The 16,393-nt window shown below is 41.7% G+C and overlaps 1 protein-coding gene across 1 annotated transcript; it reads left to right on the top strand.

Moving 5' to 3' along the window:
• Positions 1–15,765: 15,765 nt before the first annotated feature.
• Gm2036 (predicted gene 2036) lies at positions 15,766–16,113 on the top strand. The gene has a single exon (XM_006535349.3). The coding sequence runs from the start codon at positions 15,826–15,828 to the stop codon at positions 16,021–16,023; it is 198 nt and encodes a 65-aa protein (XP_006535412.1). The 5' UTR covers positions 15,766–15,825; the 3' UTR covers positions 16,024–16,113.
• The last annotated feature ends 280 nt before the right edge of the window (positions 16,114–16,393 follow it).

Genomic DNA, 16,393 nt, shown 5'->3' with positions numbered 1-16,393 from the left:
AAGTCCCTTGCGATTGGATTGGAGCAGATGCAGTGTTCCACTCACCAGAAGACTTAAGATCGCTTGGCAGGTGTTATGGGTAGCTGGCGGTAGTCAGCAGACTGTGCGCCCTAGTTACCCCAGTGCTGCTCAGACAGAAAGGGGCTTGTGTCAGCAGGTCTCATTTCAACAACAAACTAGTCCAAGACAATTACAAATGAGAGAGGATTTTTGTTTCTTTGTTTTATTTTGTTATGTTTTTCAAGACAGGGTGTCTCTGTAGAACTTGGCAACTTGGCTGTCCCAGAACTCACTCTGTAGACCAGGCTTGCCTTGAACTCAGAAATCTGCCTGCATCTACCTCCCAAGTGGTGGGATTAAAGTCATGTGCCAGAACTGCAGGCAGTCTGGAAGAGGTTTTATTGAGAGGGAGAGACAAGGTGGTGGCAGACAGAGAAGAGGGGGAAAAGAAAGAGAGGGGGGGTGTTCCCCTTATTTATATGGAAAATGATGTAATACAGGTAAAGGTGGGAGGTGAGCCAAGTGTATTCTGGGAACATGGTAGCTTTCATCTTGGCAACAGTTCTGTAGGTCGCTCTATCACCTATGTGATGTCATTGGTTTGAGAGGTCCTGATGCCAAAATAACTCCCTTCTTGTTATAACGAAAAGGAAAGAAAAAGGGAAAGGCAATGATGAAAAGGGAATGACGGCATCATGTATTTTAAGCTGCTTCCTGCTGTGTATGAGCATTGCTCATTTTGTGGTGTAGCTGACTTTAAACATCTAGATCCTCTTGGTAAACGTTCACATCAGGTTCCTCTGTGGACAGCAGCTCTTCTGTGGGCAGTGGCTGGTAATCCTCTAACTCAAACTGATTAGTAGTTTGGCTAGAAACTTTCTGTATTTGTTATTGAGGAAATATGGAAAGAAGATGAATGAGGCAGCGAGAAAATAATAATGCCAAGAAGATGACTAGGAATGGTGTTATGAAAGGGAGTATTCACTTCCATATAGGATTTTCAAAAATCCTAGAACTAGAGGTCTCATGGTCTCTGAAGTTCTCGATGTCATACTGTAGCTCCTGGATTTTATCACTATCCAGGACTGGTTGACATAGAAACAGCATTCTTCTTGGATTGTAGCCACATGCGCCCACACTAACTGGGTTCCTGAGTGGGAGGCCGGAGCTGTAATTGAGAGAATGTTGAGAGAAGTAATGGAGACCAAGACATATTTTCTGATCAAGGCCCAAAGTTTCATGCGCCTACACTAACTGGGTTCCTGAGTGGGAGGCCGGAGCTGTAATTGAGAGAATGTTGAGAGAAGTAATGGAGACCAAGACATATTTTCTGATTAAGGCCCAAAGTTTAGTAAGAGTCTGTGCTTATAAAGGGGGGATGGGAGGCCCATCCTCCCCCAATCCATTCTTGATGCCTGTCACCAGCCTGTAGGCAATCTGCTGGACAGAACTGGTTTGGCAAGTAGGTGTAAATTACTGGATTGTTTGTTGTCTCTGGAATATCTAAAGAACCTCTCAGCAGGTAGCAGTGTCTTGGAGAAGAGCAGGCAGGTGACAGAACAATAGAGCCATCTAGGTGAGAAGGCTCCACCCAGGTGTTATTATTCTCAGTTGCAGTGAAGTCTGAATCAGCCTGCTTCAAGGCTGGTGGAGGCTAAAGTGGAGGAACAGGCAAAGACCACCTTCTTTAGCTTCAGAATATCTAGCCCCTGTAGATTCTGAAGTACCAAGACTGCCAAAGAATCTATCTGTTTCTGGATACTGAGCACATTTTCAGACATTTTTTGTAGATAGCTTTTTAACTGGGAAGTGAACTTATTATATTGGGTCATGGAAGTCATTATCCCTGCAATTCCAGTACCAGCACCTATTGCTATTCCCATAGCAACCAAGAGTGAAATGACTTGAATCGCCCTCTTATGTTGACCAGCTATCATATTTTCAACTGGGATTGGCAGGGGCTCCTTTCCCTGGATTACTCCCTGTTCAGGGAACAGGAGTACCATTGTTCAAAGTCCTGACCAGCTGATGGGTAGGCAATGATATTCCTGACTGCCACAAAGAATTGACATGTTCAGGACTACATTGCATTATGGCAGGGATGATATATTTAGGGATATGATTTTATTGAAGTATAGGAAACATAGTGTTCCTACAGGACGTGTCCCAGAGGTCTTAATACAGTTTGCCATGCCAAAGAGAGGGATAGAGGTAAGGTATGGAGTCATGGCAACTTTGGAGTCAAGGCAACTGACAAAGACTAAGGTAAAGTTACTTGGCAATATCACTGGAGAGGCTGTAAGTGACAATTGTGAGTTAGCTCCAGGGGGTACACATAATCAGCAGTCTTTAAAGTGTTGAGGCTGGTGACATTAAGGAGTTGGTATGCTGAGGTCAAGTTTGAAGCAAAAGGCAAAATGACAAGTTAGTGCCATTTATGAGGGGCGATATCAAAGAGGTAAGGACCTCAGAGGAGTGTTTGATTATCTCCCCTACTTTTCAGATATCTAGGGGTTGGGCATTTGAGACATATTTTCTTTGGATATGGTCAGTACTTACTAGGGAACTGGGTTGATTTTTACTGTAGAGCTTACCAATAACTCCTACCTCCCACCTGGAATCCCATGAGTCTTATATGTAGAAAAAGATTGTCTTGTGGTGTTGATAGAAGAAATGATTGGTTCATGATCCTAGCATATGTATCTGACAAGACCAATATGGGCAGCCCCCATATTCATCTGGCAGTTTTCTACAATAATCTTTTGTCTGGTTAAAGAAAAAGCAAGTATAGAGATCATAATATTTAGATGGGATAACAGATACAGGGATGATAGCAATTTGGATCAGTTCCTGGCATCCAGCTATGGAGGAGTTTCCTGACCCTATTTGGAAAGAATGTTTGTTATTTGTGGGGATTTCTTGGACTTTACCCTCCAGATGTCAGGGCTACCCAGATGGAAATGAACATCAGGGGGAGGATAAGAAACCCATATCTCATCCAGTGATGTCAAGCTTGACTGCCAGAGTAGAGTCTCATTTTTTGGAACTGGGGACATGTAGGGTGGTCTCAATGTCTTCTGGAACTTAATAGATAGAGAACGGTCTTGTTAGGGTGAATGTATATGAAGAAGTGTCATTTTTAGATGGAGGAATGACAATTTTGAGGTGAGACAAATGGATCCAATGAGAGAGTCCCTTGGGTTTAGCAGCTGTAGGGGTCACAAGGATTACCTTAAAAGGGCCCTGCCATTTAGGAGAGAGATGTGATGCCAATGATCTGTAGGGGATAGAAGGACTTGAAAAGAAATGGACAGGAGACAGTTTATGGCCGTAGTAGATGGTGGTCAGCAAAGTTCCATAGGAGAGAACAGAGATGGCAAAGTATGGGGTGAATATATGATCTGGGAATGGAGAATATATAGGTGAAAGACCAGGCATTAGGAATGAATGTCCACACATGAGTTCAAAGGGTAAGTTGAGGAGAAGGCACTTGTGGAGAGCTCGTAGCCTAGAAAGAACCAATGGTTGGAGTTTTACCCAATAAAGGTGAAGTTCTCGTGACAGGTTAACAAGACTGTATTTTTTTAAAGAGCAGTTAGTTCTTTATACATTATCTGAAGATTGAGGGTGGTAGGGAATATGGAAATGTCAGGGGATGTCTAGGGACTTAGATATGATTTGAGAAACTTTGCAAGTAAATTCAGGATTATTGTCTGATTAAAAAGAGGCTGGGACATCAAACTGGGGGATGGTCTCTCAGAGGAAGAGGAGATCAGAGCACTTTTGTCATAGAACTAGAAAAAATAAACCTCTGACTCAGTACAGCCCTTATCAGCCTGTTCTAATTTTTGATATTGTTGGAGCAACATAACCTGTACAGCACTGACCCGCTGTCTGTTGAAAGCCACTAACTTGTGAATTATGCAGGGGCCTATGGTAAATAAACAAAACAAGATTAATAAGGGGCCCATGAGGGCAGATAGTAAAGTAGTCATCCATGGGGATTTTGTGAACCAACCTTCAAATCATCCTTCATTAGCTTCTCACTCTCGTTTTCAGTTTTCTAACCTTTCTCTGAGTTTGGCCATAGAGTCTCTCTAATTGCCCCTGAATGGTCAATATAGAAGCAAAACTCTTCCTTTAGGGCATGGTGCTGTTGTCTCAAAACTAAAAGCTGCAATGTACTAAATCTTGCTCTAATAAAGGGGACTAGCCTATCTAACACACATGGAACTATAATTAAAAAGCAGAAGCAAAATCAAAAGGAGTCCCATAAGGGTAGAAAGTAGGGTGGTCAAGAGTACAAGATAAGGTCCTTTCCACCGAGTATCAAGGTTTTCTGCATGGAGACATCTAACGTAGACAGTATCTCTAACTTGGAAGAGATGTGGGGCTTGCAGGTCTCCTTCTCATGAGTAGGCCTCGTGGAGCTACTTCTATGCTCGCTGTCTCAGCCACTTGAGTGCCTTGAGCCTAAAGGACAAAGCCTGGGGATGCAGCACATCAGCACTATGTACAGAGGCTATTTTTACCAGTGGAGAGGATTCCCCATAGAGTAATCCATAGGGGGTCAGTCCAAACTGTCCAGGAGTGTTTCTAACCTTGAAGAGCACAAAGGGTATGAGAGCTATCCAATTATTAGCACCAGTCTCTGCTGTCAATTTGGTAAGGGTCTCTTTAATGGTTTTATTCATCCTCTCTACCTGTCCTGAGCTTCGAGGCCTGTATGCACAATGTAACTTTTAATCAATCCCCAGTATCTTGGCCAGTCCCTGACTTACCTGGGCAACAAAGGCAGGTCCATTATCAGACCTGATTACCTTGGGTATCCCAAACCTCAGGAAGATTTCTTCTAGGATCTTCTTGGCCATCACATTGGCCGTCTCAGTCCTGGTAGGAAAATCTTCTATCCAGCTCAGAAAGGTATCTATAAAGACTAATAAGTACTTGTTGCCATTTCTAGCTGGCTTAATATCTGTAAAATCTCCCTCCCAGTAGGCCTCAGGCCAGTTGCCCCTGAACCTCTTATCAGGAGTATACATGGAGTTCCCTGTTTTAGTCATAGCACAGACCTTGGAGCTTTTAACTATTTCTTCTGCCATGTCAGGGAGTCCTATAACATAGTAGTAAGAGGACCTAACCATTCCTTTTAATTTCTTGGACCCCAAGTGTGTCAAGTAATGTAAGATGGCATTAGTCCTAATTTGTCCATAACTTGATAGTCCTCAAGGGTGTATCTAAAGCTGTTCTCTCTGATATCATAATAATCTTTAGGCTCATTGAGTGCCAGGGTCATTGCTCCTTTGGCTGCCTCCTTGGCGGTTAGATCTGCCATCCAGTTCCCTTTAGTCACAGCATCTTAGGCCTTTATCTGCAGATATCAACATCTGTCTTTGTCTGAATATTGCTCCATTTAGTGGCAAAAGCATACCTGCTGTCAGTGTACTTTCCTTTTGCCATTTGTAGAGCTTGTATCAAAGCCACAAGTTCGGCTTTCTGGGCCGATGTTCCTTCAGGGAGACTGCTGGCCTACATCACTTGCTTTCCATCCACCACTGCTGCTCCTGCCTTCCACTTTCCTTCAACCATGAAGCTACTGCCATCCCTGTATCAGCTCAGACTCCCAGGCAAAGGCTGATCCTTCAGATCATTTCGAGTACTAGTTTATTCTGTCAGAATGTCAGCGCAGTGATGAGTAGGTGAAGAGTCATCAGTCTCTGGCAGTAGGGTAGCGGGATTGAGGACAACAGGGGGAGCAAAGATCGCTCGTTTAGTCAACAAAATGCTCTGATAATGTGTCATACGTGTGTAGGTCATCCATCGGTCAGGAGGCTGTTGGATAATGCTTTCAAGTGTGTGGGGTGCCACTACAGTTATTTGCTGTCCCAGAGTGAGCTTATCAGCATCCTTGACAAGCAGAGCTATAGCAGCGATAGCTTTCAGGCAAGAAAACCACCAGCTGGCAACAGGGTCTAACTTCTTGGATAAGTAAGCCACTGGCCTTTTCCAAGGTCCCAAAGTCTGAATAAGGACTCCTCTGGTGGCCCTTGTTCAGTAGGGTCTTTTTAATTTCTTCAAAGGCTTTGATCTGGAGTCCTCACAAACATCTCCCCTTCCTTGGTTAGGGGGGTACAACAGGGCAGTTAAGGTCACAAACCCAGGTATCCAGAACCTGCAGAAGCCAGCAGTGTCCAAGAATTCTCTTACTTGCCTTGGTGTAGTTATGGTGGGGATCTAAGTTTCAGTCTTTTTTCTGGCTTCCTTTAGCTACTGCTTACCGTCTCAAAGGGTATATCCCAAATAAGTAACTTCAGTCTGACACAACTGAGCCTTTTTAGCTGAGGCTTGGTACCCCAACTCACTCAATTCTGTTAAGCACACTGGCCTTCTGTTGCCCAGGTTCCCTATTTGTCTAGGTCCTTTCTTTTCTTTCTCTCCTACCACTGTGGCCAAAATTCTAGTCAAATTTCTTTCTTGTCTATGATCCCTCCTGTTTTTTTCTTTCTTCTGCCTCCCACCTCTCTCTCAATCTCTCTCTCGTATTACACCTTCTCTGCCCCTTTCATTAGATCATGTAACTGTCTCTCTCTTGTAATACACCTTCTCTTACTTAGCCAAATTAGTGGGCCATTTTGAAGCACCTCTGAGACCAGAGCCTGGTGATAGTATTTCAAGCTCTCCATACCTTTAGCCATGTTGTAGTCCCAACCAGGGCAAATCAAAGGGAATCCCGTGTTAATCTCATTTTGTAGCTGTGTAGGCCACCTGTCTGCTCCTGAGATATTTTTTCTAGTCTCTAACAGAATTCTCTCTTGTTCTTCAGTTAGGGTTAGGCTGCAGCATCTGCTGAAAATCATCCCAAGTAGGCTGATGAGAGAACATAAGGGACTCCACCAACACTGTGAGGCATTGGGGATCCTCTGAGAAAAGGGGGTGTTTAGTTTCCCAGTTATAAAAATCAGCAGAGGAAAATGACCAGTACTGAAGGGGTTGAAGATTGGGCGGGTCCACTGGATTCCATTCGGACTCTGCACTCTCCAGCTCAGTGTACTCGGAGCAGGACCATAGGCCTGGACACTTGGAGGGGGGTTGGTGGTGGCGAATCGGGACAGTGGGCCCTTCCTGTGGCACAGCTGCTCCTGGGGTGCCCAGCTGGTGCCGCGCAGGCCCCAAGGCTTGACCCTCTGCCCTCAACTCTGCCCATCCTGTGGGCACAAGGTACATGGCAGGGGGGTGTCCTGGGACCTCCGTGTCAGCGTTCCCCAAAAAACTGGGCCTCCTAAGATACATTTAACTGAGATAATATTTAATGTGATTGTTATCCTAGAAAGTAAGATTAAGATAAAATTTAAAGCAATGTCTCTTTAATGAAGCGTTAAAGCTTACATTGTCATGCATTCATAGATATAAATTGGCAGCCAAATTTTGCAATGTAGTAGTGAAGTTTTAATGTTGATTCTTAAAGTGACAAATTGTTTTGAAATTGGATTTTGCTTTCCCAAAGTTATAGTTATAATCTAATGTTGCAAAAGAAACTTAGTAATTCTAATATCATCCTCATGGCAAGAGGAACTAAGCTCAGAGCAGCTTTGGCTTGGTTTGTGTGACTTTGTTTGTCTTGCAAACAGTGCCTAGGGAAGCTCTGGATATTTGCCTACAGTGGAAATTCCTTTTAGCTGAAAGAGCACCTTTACAGATCTAGCCAGATGCTGTTTTAATAAAGTTCAAATCCATAGTTTATAAAGGGTCAATCAGACTGTAAAATTTATAAAGGCATTACTATCTGGCTTTCCTACCTTTTATATAGTCATTATAGATATAAAAGTTTGTTTATTTTTTTCTCTCTCTCCTTTGCATCTTAATGATTGTAAAGGTTTTGCTTCAAGTAAGTTTATAATAACTGGAATATTTTGCCTCTAGATATGGCTAAATATTAATCTACATTATGTGAGATTTTTTATCATTTCTGCTTCTAGACAAGAAGCCAAGAGTTTGAATCTTCCAGTGTATATTATTTTCTTAGTAGAAATATTTTATTAGCTAATGCCTTTCAAGGGAAGTTTACTTTAAACCCTTGTTCTCACACAAGGAGCTTTTAAGTTCTGGGGAGTAGCTGTTGCTCCTAAAAAGATTCAGAGGCAATATCTTTTTATTACTTAGGGTTTTAGTTTACTACAGAAGGCTTTGCAGAAAATAAAGAAAGCTTTTATAAGTGTTATTAATTATTTTTATTAGGTATTTTCCTCATTTACATTTCCAATGCTATCCCAAAAGTCCCCCATACCCTCCCCCCACCACTCCCCTACACACCCACTCCCACTTTTTGGCTCTGGTATTCCCCTGTACTGGGGCATATAAACTTTGCAAGTACAATGGGCCTCTCCTTCCAGTGATGGCCGACTAGGCCATCTTTTGATATAAATGCAGCTAGAGTCAAGAGTTCCAGGGTACTGGTTAGTTCATAATGTTGTTCCACCTATAGGGTTGCAGATCCCTTTAGCTCCTTGGGTATTTTCTCTAGCTCCTCCATTGGAGACCCTGTGATCCATCCAACAGCTGACTGTGAGCATCCACTTATGTGTTTGCTAGACCCCGGCATAGTCTCACAAGAGACAGCTATATCAGGGTCTTTTCAGCAAAATCTTGCTAGTGTATGCAATGGTGTCAGCGTTTGGAAGGTGATTAAGGGATAGATCCCTGGATATGGCAATCTCTAGATGGTCCATTCTTTTGTCTCTGCTCCAAACTTTGTCTCTGTAACTCCTTTTATTGCTGTTTTGTTCCCAATTCTAAGAAGGGGCAAAGTGTCCACACTTTGGTCTTCGTTCTTCTTGAGTTTCTCGAGTTTTGCAAATTGTAACTTATATCTTGGGTATTCTAAGTTTCTGGGCTAATATCCACTTATCAGAAGTACATATCACTTGAGTTCTTTTGTGATTGGTTTACCTCACTCACGATAATGTCCTCCAGGTCCAACCATTTGCCTAGGAATTTCATAAATTCATTCTTTTTAATAGCTGAGTACTACTCCATTGTGTAAATGTACCACATTTTTTGTATCCATTCCTCTGTTGAGGGGCATCTGGGTTCTTTCCAGCTTCTGGCTATTATAAATAAGGCTGCTATGAACATAGTGGAGCATGTTTCTTTCTTACTGGTTGGAACATCTTCTGGATATATGCCCAGGAGTGGTATTGCGGGATCCTTCAGTAGTACCATGTAAATTTTCTGAGAAACCGCCAGACTGATTTCCAGAGTGGTTGTACAAGCTTGCAATCCTAATTGTTATTAATTATAATCAATGTTAATTAAATATTAGCTGTGCCAACAACAATTCTTTGGCAAGAGAAAACATTATTGTAAAGTCATTTTCTCATCCTCCCAGCCAGTTGTTGGCCCACGTGGAGCCAGGAGCTGCTGGCTGCTGTGGGGTGGCACCATGGGCCACACAGTTTCCCTGAGCTGTAGTGGTGCAGGAGGCCGCCAAAAAGTGGGAGGCTTTGTAACAAACTCAAGAGAGGGATGCCCTCGCCATTGCCCCATGAGCCTCCACCTGTCCCGACCAGGGTAGCCTTATTTTTTGCACTAAGACGCAGGGTGGGTTTTCTGGCCTACAACAGATTGGGCTGCCTTCAGCTTCTTCTGCCTGAGAGGAAGGCCAAGGGTGGGGAAGGCCGAGGTGTCGTTCACCTCCAAACACAGTTTCTACATCCTTTTAAAACTACTGTGGTACTAATAAAGAATTGTAAGATATACTTGTGTATTTTAGAAAACCTGTAACAAAACTTGTGTCTTAAAACCCTGACTAAGTGTCTGTTCTGTGTTCAAAACAGCAATTAATTTGGTTTTTACAAAATATTAATAATTGATCTATTGCATACCATCATTTTAAATAAGACTGACAATCAATATGTCAAAGATAAGTTAAAAATTGCTTTATGCATGCTTCTGTAGTTTCTATAAATCCATGCATGCACACCTCCCAATTATTGTGTTTAAAACAACCCCTCTATGGGAAGTAAGTAGATGTAAATTCCCAATTCTAAGAAGGGGCAAAGTGTCCACACTTTGGTCTTCGTTCTTCTTGAGTTTCATGCGTTTAGCAAATTGTATCTTATATCTTGGGTATCCTAAGTTTCTGGGCTAATATCCACTTATCAGTGAGTACATGTTCTGTGAGTTACTTTGTGATTGGGTTACCTCACTCAGGATAATGCCCTCCAGGTCCATCCATTTGACTAGGGATTTCATAAAATCATTCCTTTCAATAGCTGAGTAGTACTCCATTGTTTAAATGTGCAACATTTTCTGTATTCATTCCTCTGTTGAGGGGTTCCTCTCTGAGGAACCGACAGACTGATTCCAGAGTGGTTGTACAAGCTTGCAATCACACCAACAATGGAGGAGTGTTCCTCTTTCCAGCTTCTGGCTATTATAAATAAGGCTGCTATGAACATAGTGGCGTATGTGTCCTTCTTACTGGTTGGGACATCTTCTGGATATATGCCCAGGAGAGGTATTGCTGGATCCTCTGGTAGTACTATGTCCAATTTTCTGAGGAACCGACAGACTGATTCCAGAGTGGTTGTACAAGTTTGCAATCACACCAAAAATGAAGGAGTGTTCCTCTTTCTCCACATCCTCACCAGCATCTGCTGTAACCTGAATTTTTCATCTTAGCATTTCTTTCTTTAGGTTTGGGAACTTTTCTTCTAGAATTTTGTTGAAGATATTTGCTGGCCCTTTAATTTGAAAATCTTCCTTCTCATCTACCACTATTATCAGTAGGTTTAGTCTTCTAATTAAGTCCTGGTTTTCCTGGATGTTTTGAGTTAGGATCGTTTTGCATTTTGCATTTTCTTTGATTGTTGTGCCCATGTTCTCTATGGAATCTTTTGGATCTGAGATTTTTCTCTTCCATCTCTTGTATTCTATTGCTGATGCTCGCATCTATGGTTCCAGATTACTTTCCTAGGGTTTCTATCTCCACCATTGCCTCACTTTGTGTTTTCTTTATTGTGCCTACTTCCCTTTTTAGGTCTAGTATGGTTTTGTTTATTTCTATCACCTGTTGGATGTGTCTTCCTGTTTTTCTTTAAGGAATTCTACCTGTTTGTTTGTGTTTTCCTGTTTTTTCTTTAAGGACTTGTAACTCCTTAACAGTTTTCTCCTGTATTTCTTTAAGTGAGTTATTAAAGTCCTTCTTGATGTCCTCTACCATCATCATGAGATATGTTTTTAAATCCAGGTCTAGCTTTTCGGGTGTTTTGGGGTGCCCAGGACTGGGTAAGGTGGGTGTGCTTCATTTTGATAATGGTGAGTGGTCTTGGTTTCTGTTAGTAACATCCTTACGGTTGCCTGATCATCTCTGGAGTTAGTTGTTTTAGTTATCTCTGGTTAGACCTTGGTCCTCTCATGATTCTGTTAGCCTCTATCAGCAGACCCTGGAGATTAGCTCTCTCCTGATTTTCAGTGTGCAGAGCCCTCTCTGCAGGCAAGATCTCCTCTTTTAGGGAAGGTGCACAGATATCTGCCATTCAGTCCTGCTTCCTGGCAGAAGATGAAGGCCTGAAACAGGGCCTGTCCCTGAAGCTGTTAGCTTCTGTAGTCCACACTCTCATCTGGGCAGACTAGTCTCAAAGGGATCCAGGAACCAATATGACTCCCCCAGGTGCTCTGGCAAAGCCCTCGCATGATGGGGGGACACCTCTCCTCTGGCAGGTAAGGTACCCTGATGTCTGGAGCCTGAGGCGGGGTTTTCCTCAGAAGCTGTGTGGCTTCTGCCGGTCCCAGAAGAAGCTATTAGCTTCTGTAGTCCACACTCTCATTTGTGCAGAATAGTCTTAGAGTTTTCCAGGAACCAAGATGGCTCCTCCAGGTCCTCAGACAAAGGCCCTCCCGGGAGGGGGTTACACCTCTCCTCTGGCAGGGAAGGTGTCTTTATGTCTGTAGTCTGAAATGGGTTCTGCCTCAGAAGCTGTCTTCTTGGGACCTTGGGAGTGTCCGCTGACTTCATGCCCATAGTGACCAGGTACTGGAACCAACTGGAAGGGACTTGTGACTGCCTTCTGCTTCCATAATGCTGTCTCATGTCCCATGTGATTGGATTGGAACAGAAGTTGTGTTCCACTCACCAGAGGTCCTAAGATCGAATTGAAAATCCCCTAGGGACCTTGGGGGTGTCTGCTGACTCTGCGCCAAGGAGACTCATTGCTGGCACCAACGGGAAGCGCTGGAGCAGCCATTCTAATATCGAGTAAAATTGACTTCCAACCCAAAGTTATCAAAAAAGACAATGAGGGCCACTTGATAGTCATTAAAGGTAAAATCTATGAAGATAAACTATCAATTTTGAATATCTATGCTCCAAATGCAATGGCAGCCACATTCATTAAAGAAAGTTTAGTAAAGATCAAAGCACACATTGCACCTCACACAATAATAGTGGAAGACTTCAAAACCCTGTTCTCACCAATTGACAGATCCTGAAAACAGAAACTAAACAGAGACAGTAGAAACTATCAAAATCTATGAAAGAAATGGTTTTAATATATATCAACGGGTTGTTTTATCCTAAAACAAAAGGATATACCATTTTTTCAGCATCTCATGGCACCTCCTCCAAAATTGACCATATAAATGGTCACAAAACAGTCCTCAACAGATAAAAAAAATATTGAAATTATCCCATGAATTCTATCTAATCACCATGGACTAAGGGTCATCTTCAATAACAGCAAAAATAATGGAATGCTAATATTCAGAGGGAAACTGAACAACACTCTACTCAATGATACCTTGGCCAATGATGAAATAAAGAAAGAAATTAAAGACTTTTTAGAGTTTAATGAAAATGAAGCCACAACATACCTAAACTTATGGGACACAATGAAGACAGTACTAAGAGAAAAACTCATAGCACTGAGTGCCTCCAAAAAGAAACTAGAGAGAGCATACATTAGCAGCCTGACAGCACACCTAGAAACTCTAAAACTAAAGGAAGTAAATTCACCCAAGAGGAGTAGACAACAGGAAATAATCAAACACCAGGCTGAAATCATCCAAGGGGAAACAAACAAACAAACAAACAAAACCTATTCAATAAATCAACCAAATAAAGAGCTGGTTCTTTGAGAAAATCAACAAGATAGAAAAACCCTTAGCCAGACTAACTAGAGGGCACACTGACAGTATCCCAATTAACAAAATCAGAAATGAAAAAGGAGAAATAACAACAGAAACAGAGGATATCCAAAACATCATCAGATCCTATGACAAAAGGCTTTACTCAACAAAACTAAAAAACCTGGATGAAATGGACAACTTCCTAGACAGATACCTGGTGCCAAAGTTAAATCAGGATCAGATTAATGATCTAAACAGTCCCATTTCTCCAAAGAAATAGAAGTAGCCATCAATAGTATCCCAAACAAAAAAAGCACATGACAAAATGGGTTTAATGCAGAGTTCCATCACATCTTCAAAGAAGATCTAATTCCAATTCCTTAAACTATTCCACAAAACAGAAATGGAAGGTACTCTACCCAATTCATTTTATGAAGTCACAATTACTCTGATACCTAAACCACAGAAAGATCCAACAAAGAAAAAGAACTCCGGACCAATTTCACTTTTGAATATCGATGCAAAAATAATCTATAAAATCCTGGCAAACCGCATCCAAGAACACATCAAAATGGCCATCCACCATGACCAAGTAGGATTCCTCCAAGTAACACAGGGATGGTTTGAATCTGGAAATCTATCAACATTATCCACTATATAAACAAAGTCAAAGAAAAAAAGCACACTATCGTCTCCTTAGAGGCTTAGAAAGCATTTGACAAAATGCAACATCCATTCATGATAAAAGTCATGGAAAGATCAGGAATTCAATGCCCAAACCTAAAGATAATAAGAGCAATATACAGCAAACCAGTAGCCAACCTCAAACTAAATGGAGAGAAACTGGAAGCAATCCCACTAAAATCAGGGACTAGACAAAGCTGCCCACTGTCTCCCTTCCTAATCAATATAGTACTTGAAATCCTAGCCAGAGCAATTCAACAACAAAAGGAGATCAAGGGGATACAAATTGTTAAGGAAGAAGTCAAAATATCACTATTTGCAGATGATATGATAGTATATATAAGTGACCCTAAAAATCCCACCAGAGAACCCCTAAACCTGATAAACAGTTTCAGCGCAGTAACTGGATAAAAATTAACTCCAACAAATCAGTGGTCTTTCTCTCCTCAAAGGATAAACAAGCTGAGAAAGAAATTAGGGAAACAATACACTTCACAATAGTCACAAATAATATAAAATACCTTGGTGTGACTTTAACTAAGGAAGTAAAATATCTGTAGTTAAGAACTTAAGTCTTTGAAGAAAGAAATAGAAGAAGATCTCAGAAGATCGAAAGCTCTCCCATGCTCATGGATTGTCACGATTAATATAGTGAAAATAGCTATCCTGCCGAAAGCAATCTACAGATTCAATGCAATCCCCATCAAAATTCCAACTCAATTCTTCACTGAGTTAGAAAGGGCAATTTTCAAATTCATCTGGAATAACAAAAAAACCTAGGATAGCAAAGACTATTGTCAATGATAAAAGAACCTCTGGTGGAATCACCATGCCTGATGTCAAGCTGTACTACAGAGCAATTGTGATTAAAAACTGCACGTACAGATACAGTGACAGACAGGTGTATCAATGCAATAGAATTGAAGACCCAGAAATGAACCCACATGCTGATGGTCACTTGATCTTTGACAAGGGAGCCAAAACTATACAGTGGAAGAAAGACAGCATTTTCAACAAATGGTGCTGGCACAACTGGTGGTTATCATGTATAAGAACGCAAATTGATCCATTCTTATCTCATTGTACAAAGCTCAAGTCTAAGTGGATCAAAGAACTCGAAATAAAACCAGAGACATTGAAATTTATAGAGAAGAAAGTAGGAAAAAGCCTTGAAGATATGGGCACGGGGTGTGGTGGGGGTAGGATTCCTAAACAGAACTGCAGTGGCTTATGCTGTAAGATCAAATATTGACAAATGGGACCTCATAAATTTGCAAAGCTTCTTTAAGGCAAAAGACACTGTCAATATGACAAAAAGACCACCAACAGATTGGGAAAGGATTTTTTCTAATCCTAAATCTGATAGGGGAGTAATATCCAATATGTACAAAGAACTCAAGAAGCTGGACTCCAGAAATTCAAATAACCCCATTAAAAATGGGGTACAGAGCTAAACAAAATATTATCAACTAAGGAATTCTGAAGGACTGAGAAGCACCTGAAAAAATGTTCAACATCCTTGATCATCAGTGAAATGCAAATCAAAACAACGCTATGATTCCACTTCACTCTAGACAGAATGGCTAAGATAAAAAGTTCATGTGAGAGCAGATGCTGGCGAGGATGTGGAGAAAGAGGAATAATCTTCCGTTGCTGGCGGGTTTTCAAGCTTGTACAACCACTCTGGAAATCAGTATGGAATTTCCTCAGATAATTGGACTTAGTACTACCACTAGATCCAGCAATTCCTCTTCTGGGCATATACCCAGAATATGTTCCAACTTGTAATAAGGACACATTCTGCACTATGTTCATAGCAGCCTTATTTATAATAGCCAGAAGCTGGAAAGAACCCAGATGTCCCTCAACAGAGGAATGGATACAGAAAATGTGGCACATTTACAAAATGAAGTACTACACAGCAATTAAAAATAATGAATTTGATTGGTTGCTAGCCTGGGCGCGAAGCGGTCTTCAGGTTTGGTCTCAGTTGCGCGGAAGTGAAACAACGCGGAGATGGAGGTGAGCCAGGCGGCGTCTGGTACTGATGGTGTCCGGGAACGGAGGGGCTCGTTCGAAGCTGGAAGAAGGAACCAAGATGAGGTACCTCAGTCCGGGATGAACGGGCTTCTGAAACACTCCTACTGGCTGGATCTCTGGCTCTTCATCCTTTTCGACCTGGCTTTGTTCGTCTTCGTGTACCTCTTGCCCTGACCGGTTTGCTGAGTCAAGAATGGGGCTTCTGGTGTGAATCTTGAAAACGACTATAGACTCTTGAATGAAGAGGACTTCAGCAGCAGACTTCGGCACCTCTATCTAACCTTTCCTTCAGTCCTTGACCTCACTAAAGTACTATCATATGTTTAAAACCTGTTTTTCATGGTAATGATTGTAGCTAAATGATAGATAATATATATTTTTAATAATGTCTGTAAGTTAAGTACTTAAGGGAAATAAATGTATGTGGTTATTTACTCACCCAACAGATGTTGGGCCCCTCACTATTACCCAGACATCAGTTTGGACACAGCAGTGAACATCAGCAAAAAAAAAAAAAAAAAAAAAAAAAAAGTTATCTTTGTGA

Source organism: Mus musculus, chromosome X, assembly GCF_000001635.26.
Source record: "Mus musculus strain C57BL/6J chromosome X, GRCm38.p6 C57BL/6J".
Classification (NCBI taxonomy): Eukaryota; Metazoa; Chordata; class Mammalia; order Rodentia; family Muridae; genus Mus; species Mus musculus.
The sequence above is the reverse complement of the archived record's forward strand: the minus strand, read 5'-3'. Positions and strand labels throughout refer to the sequence as shown.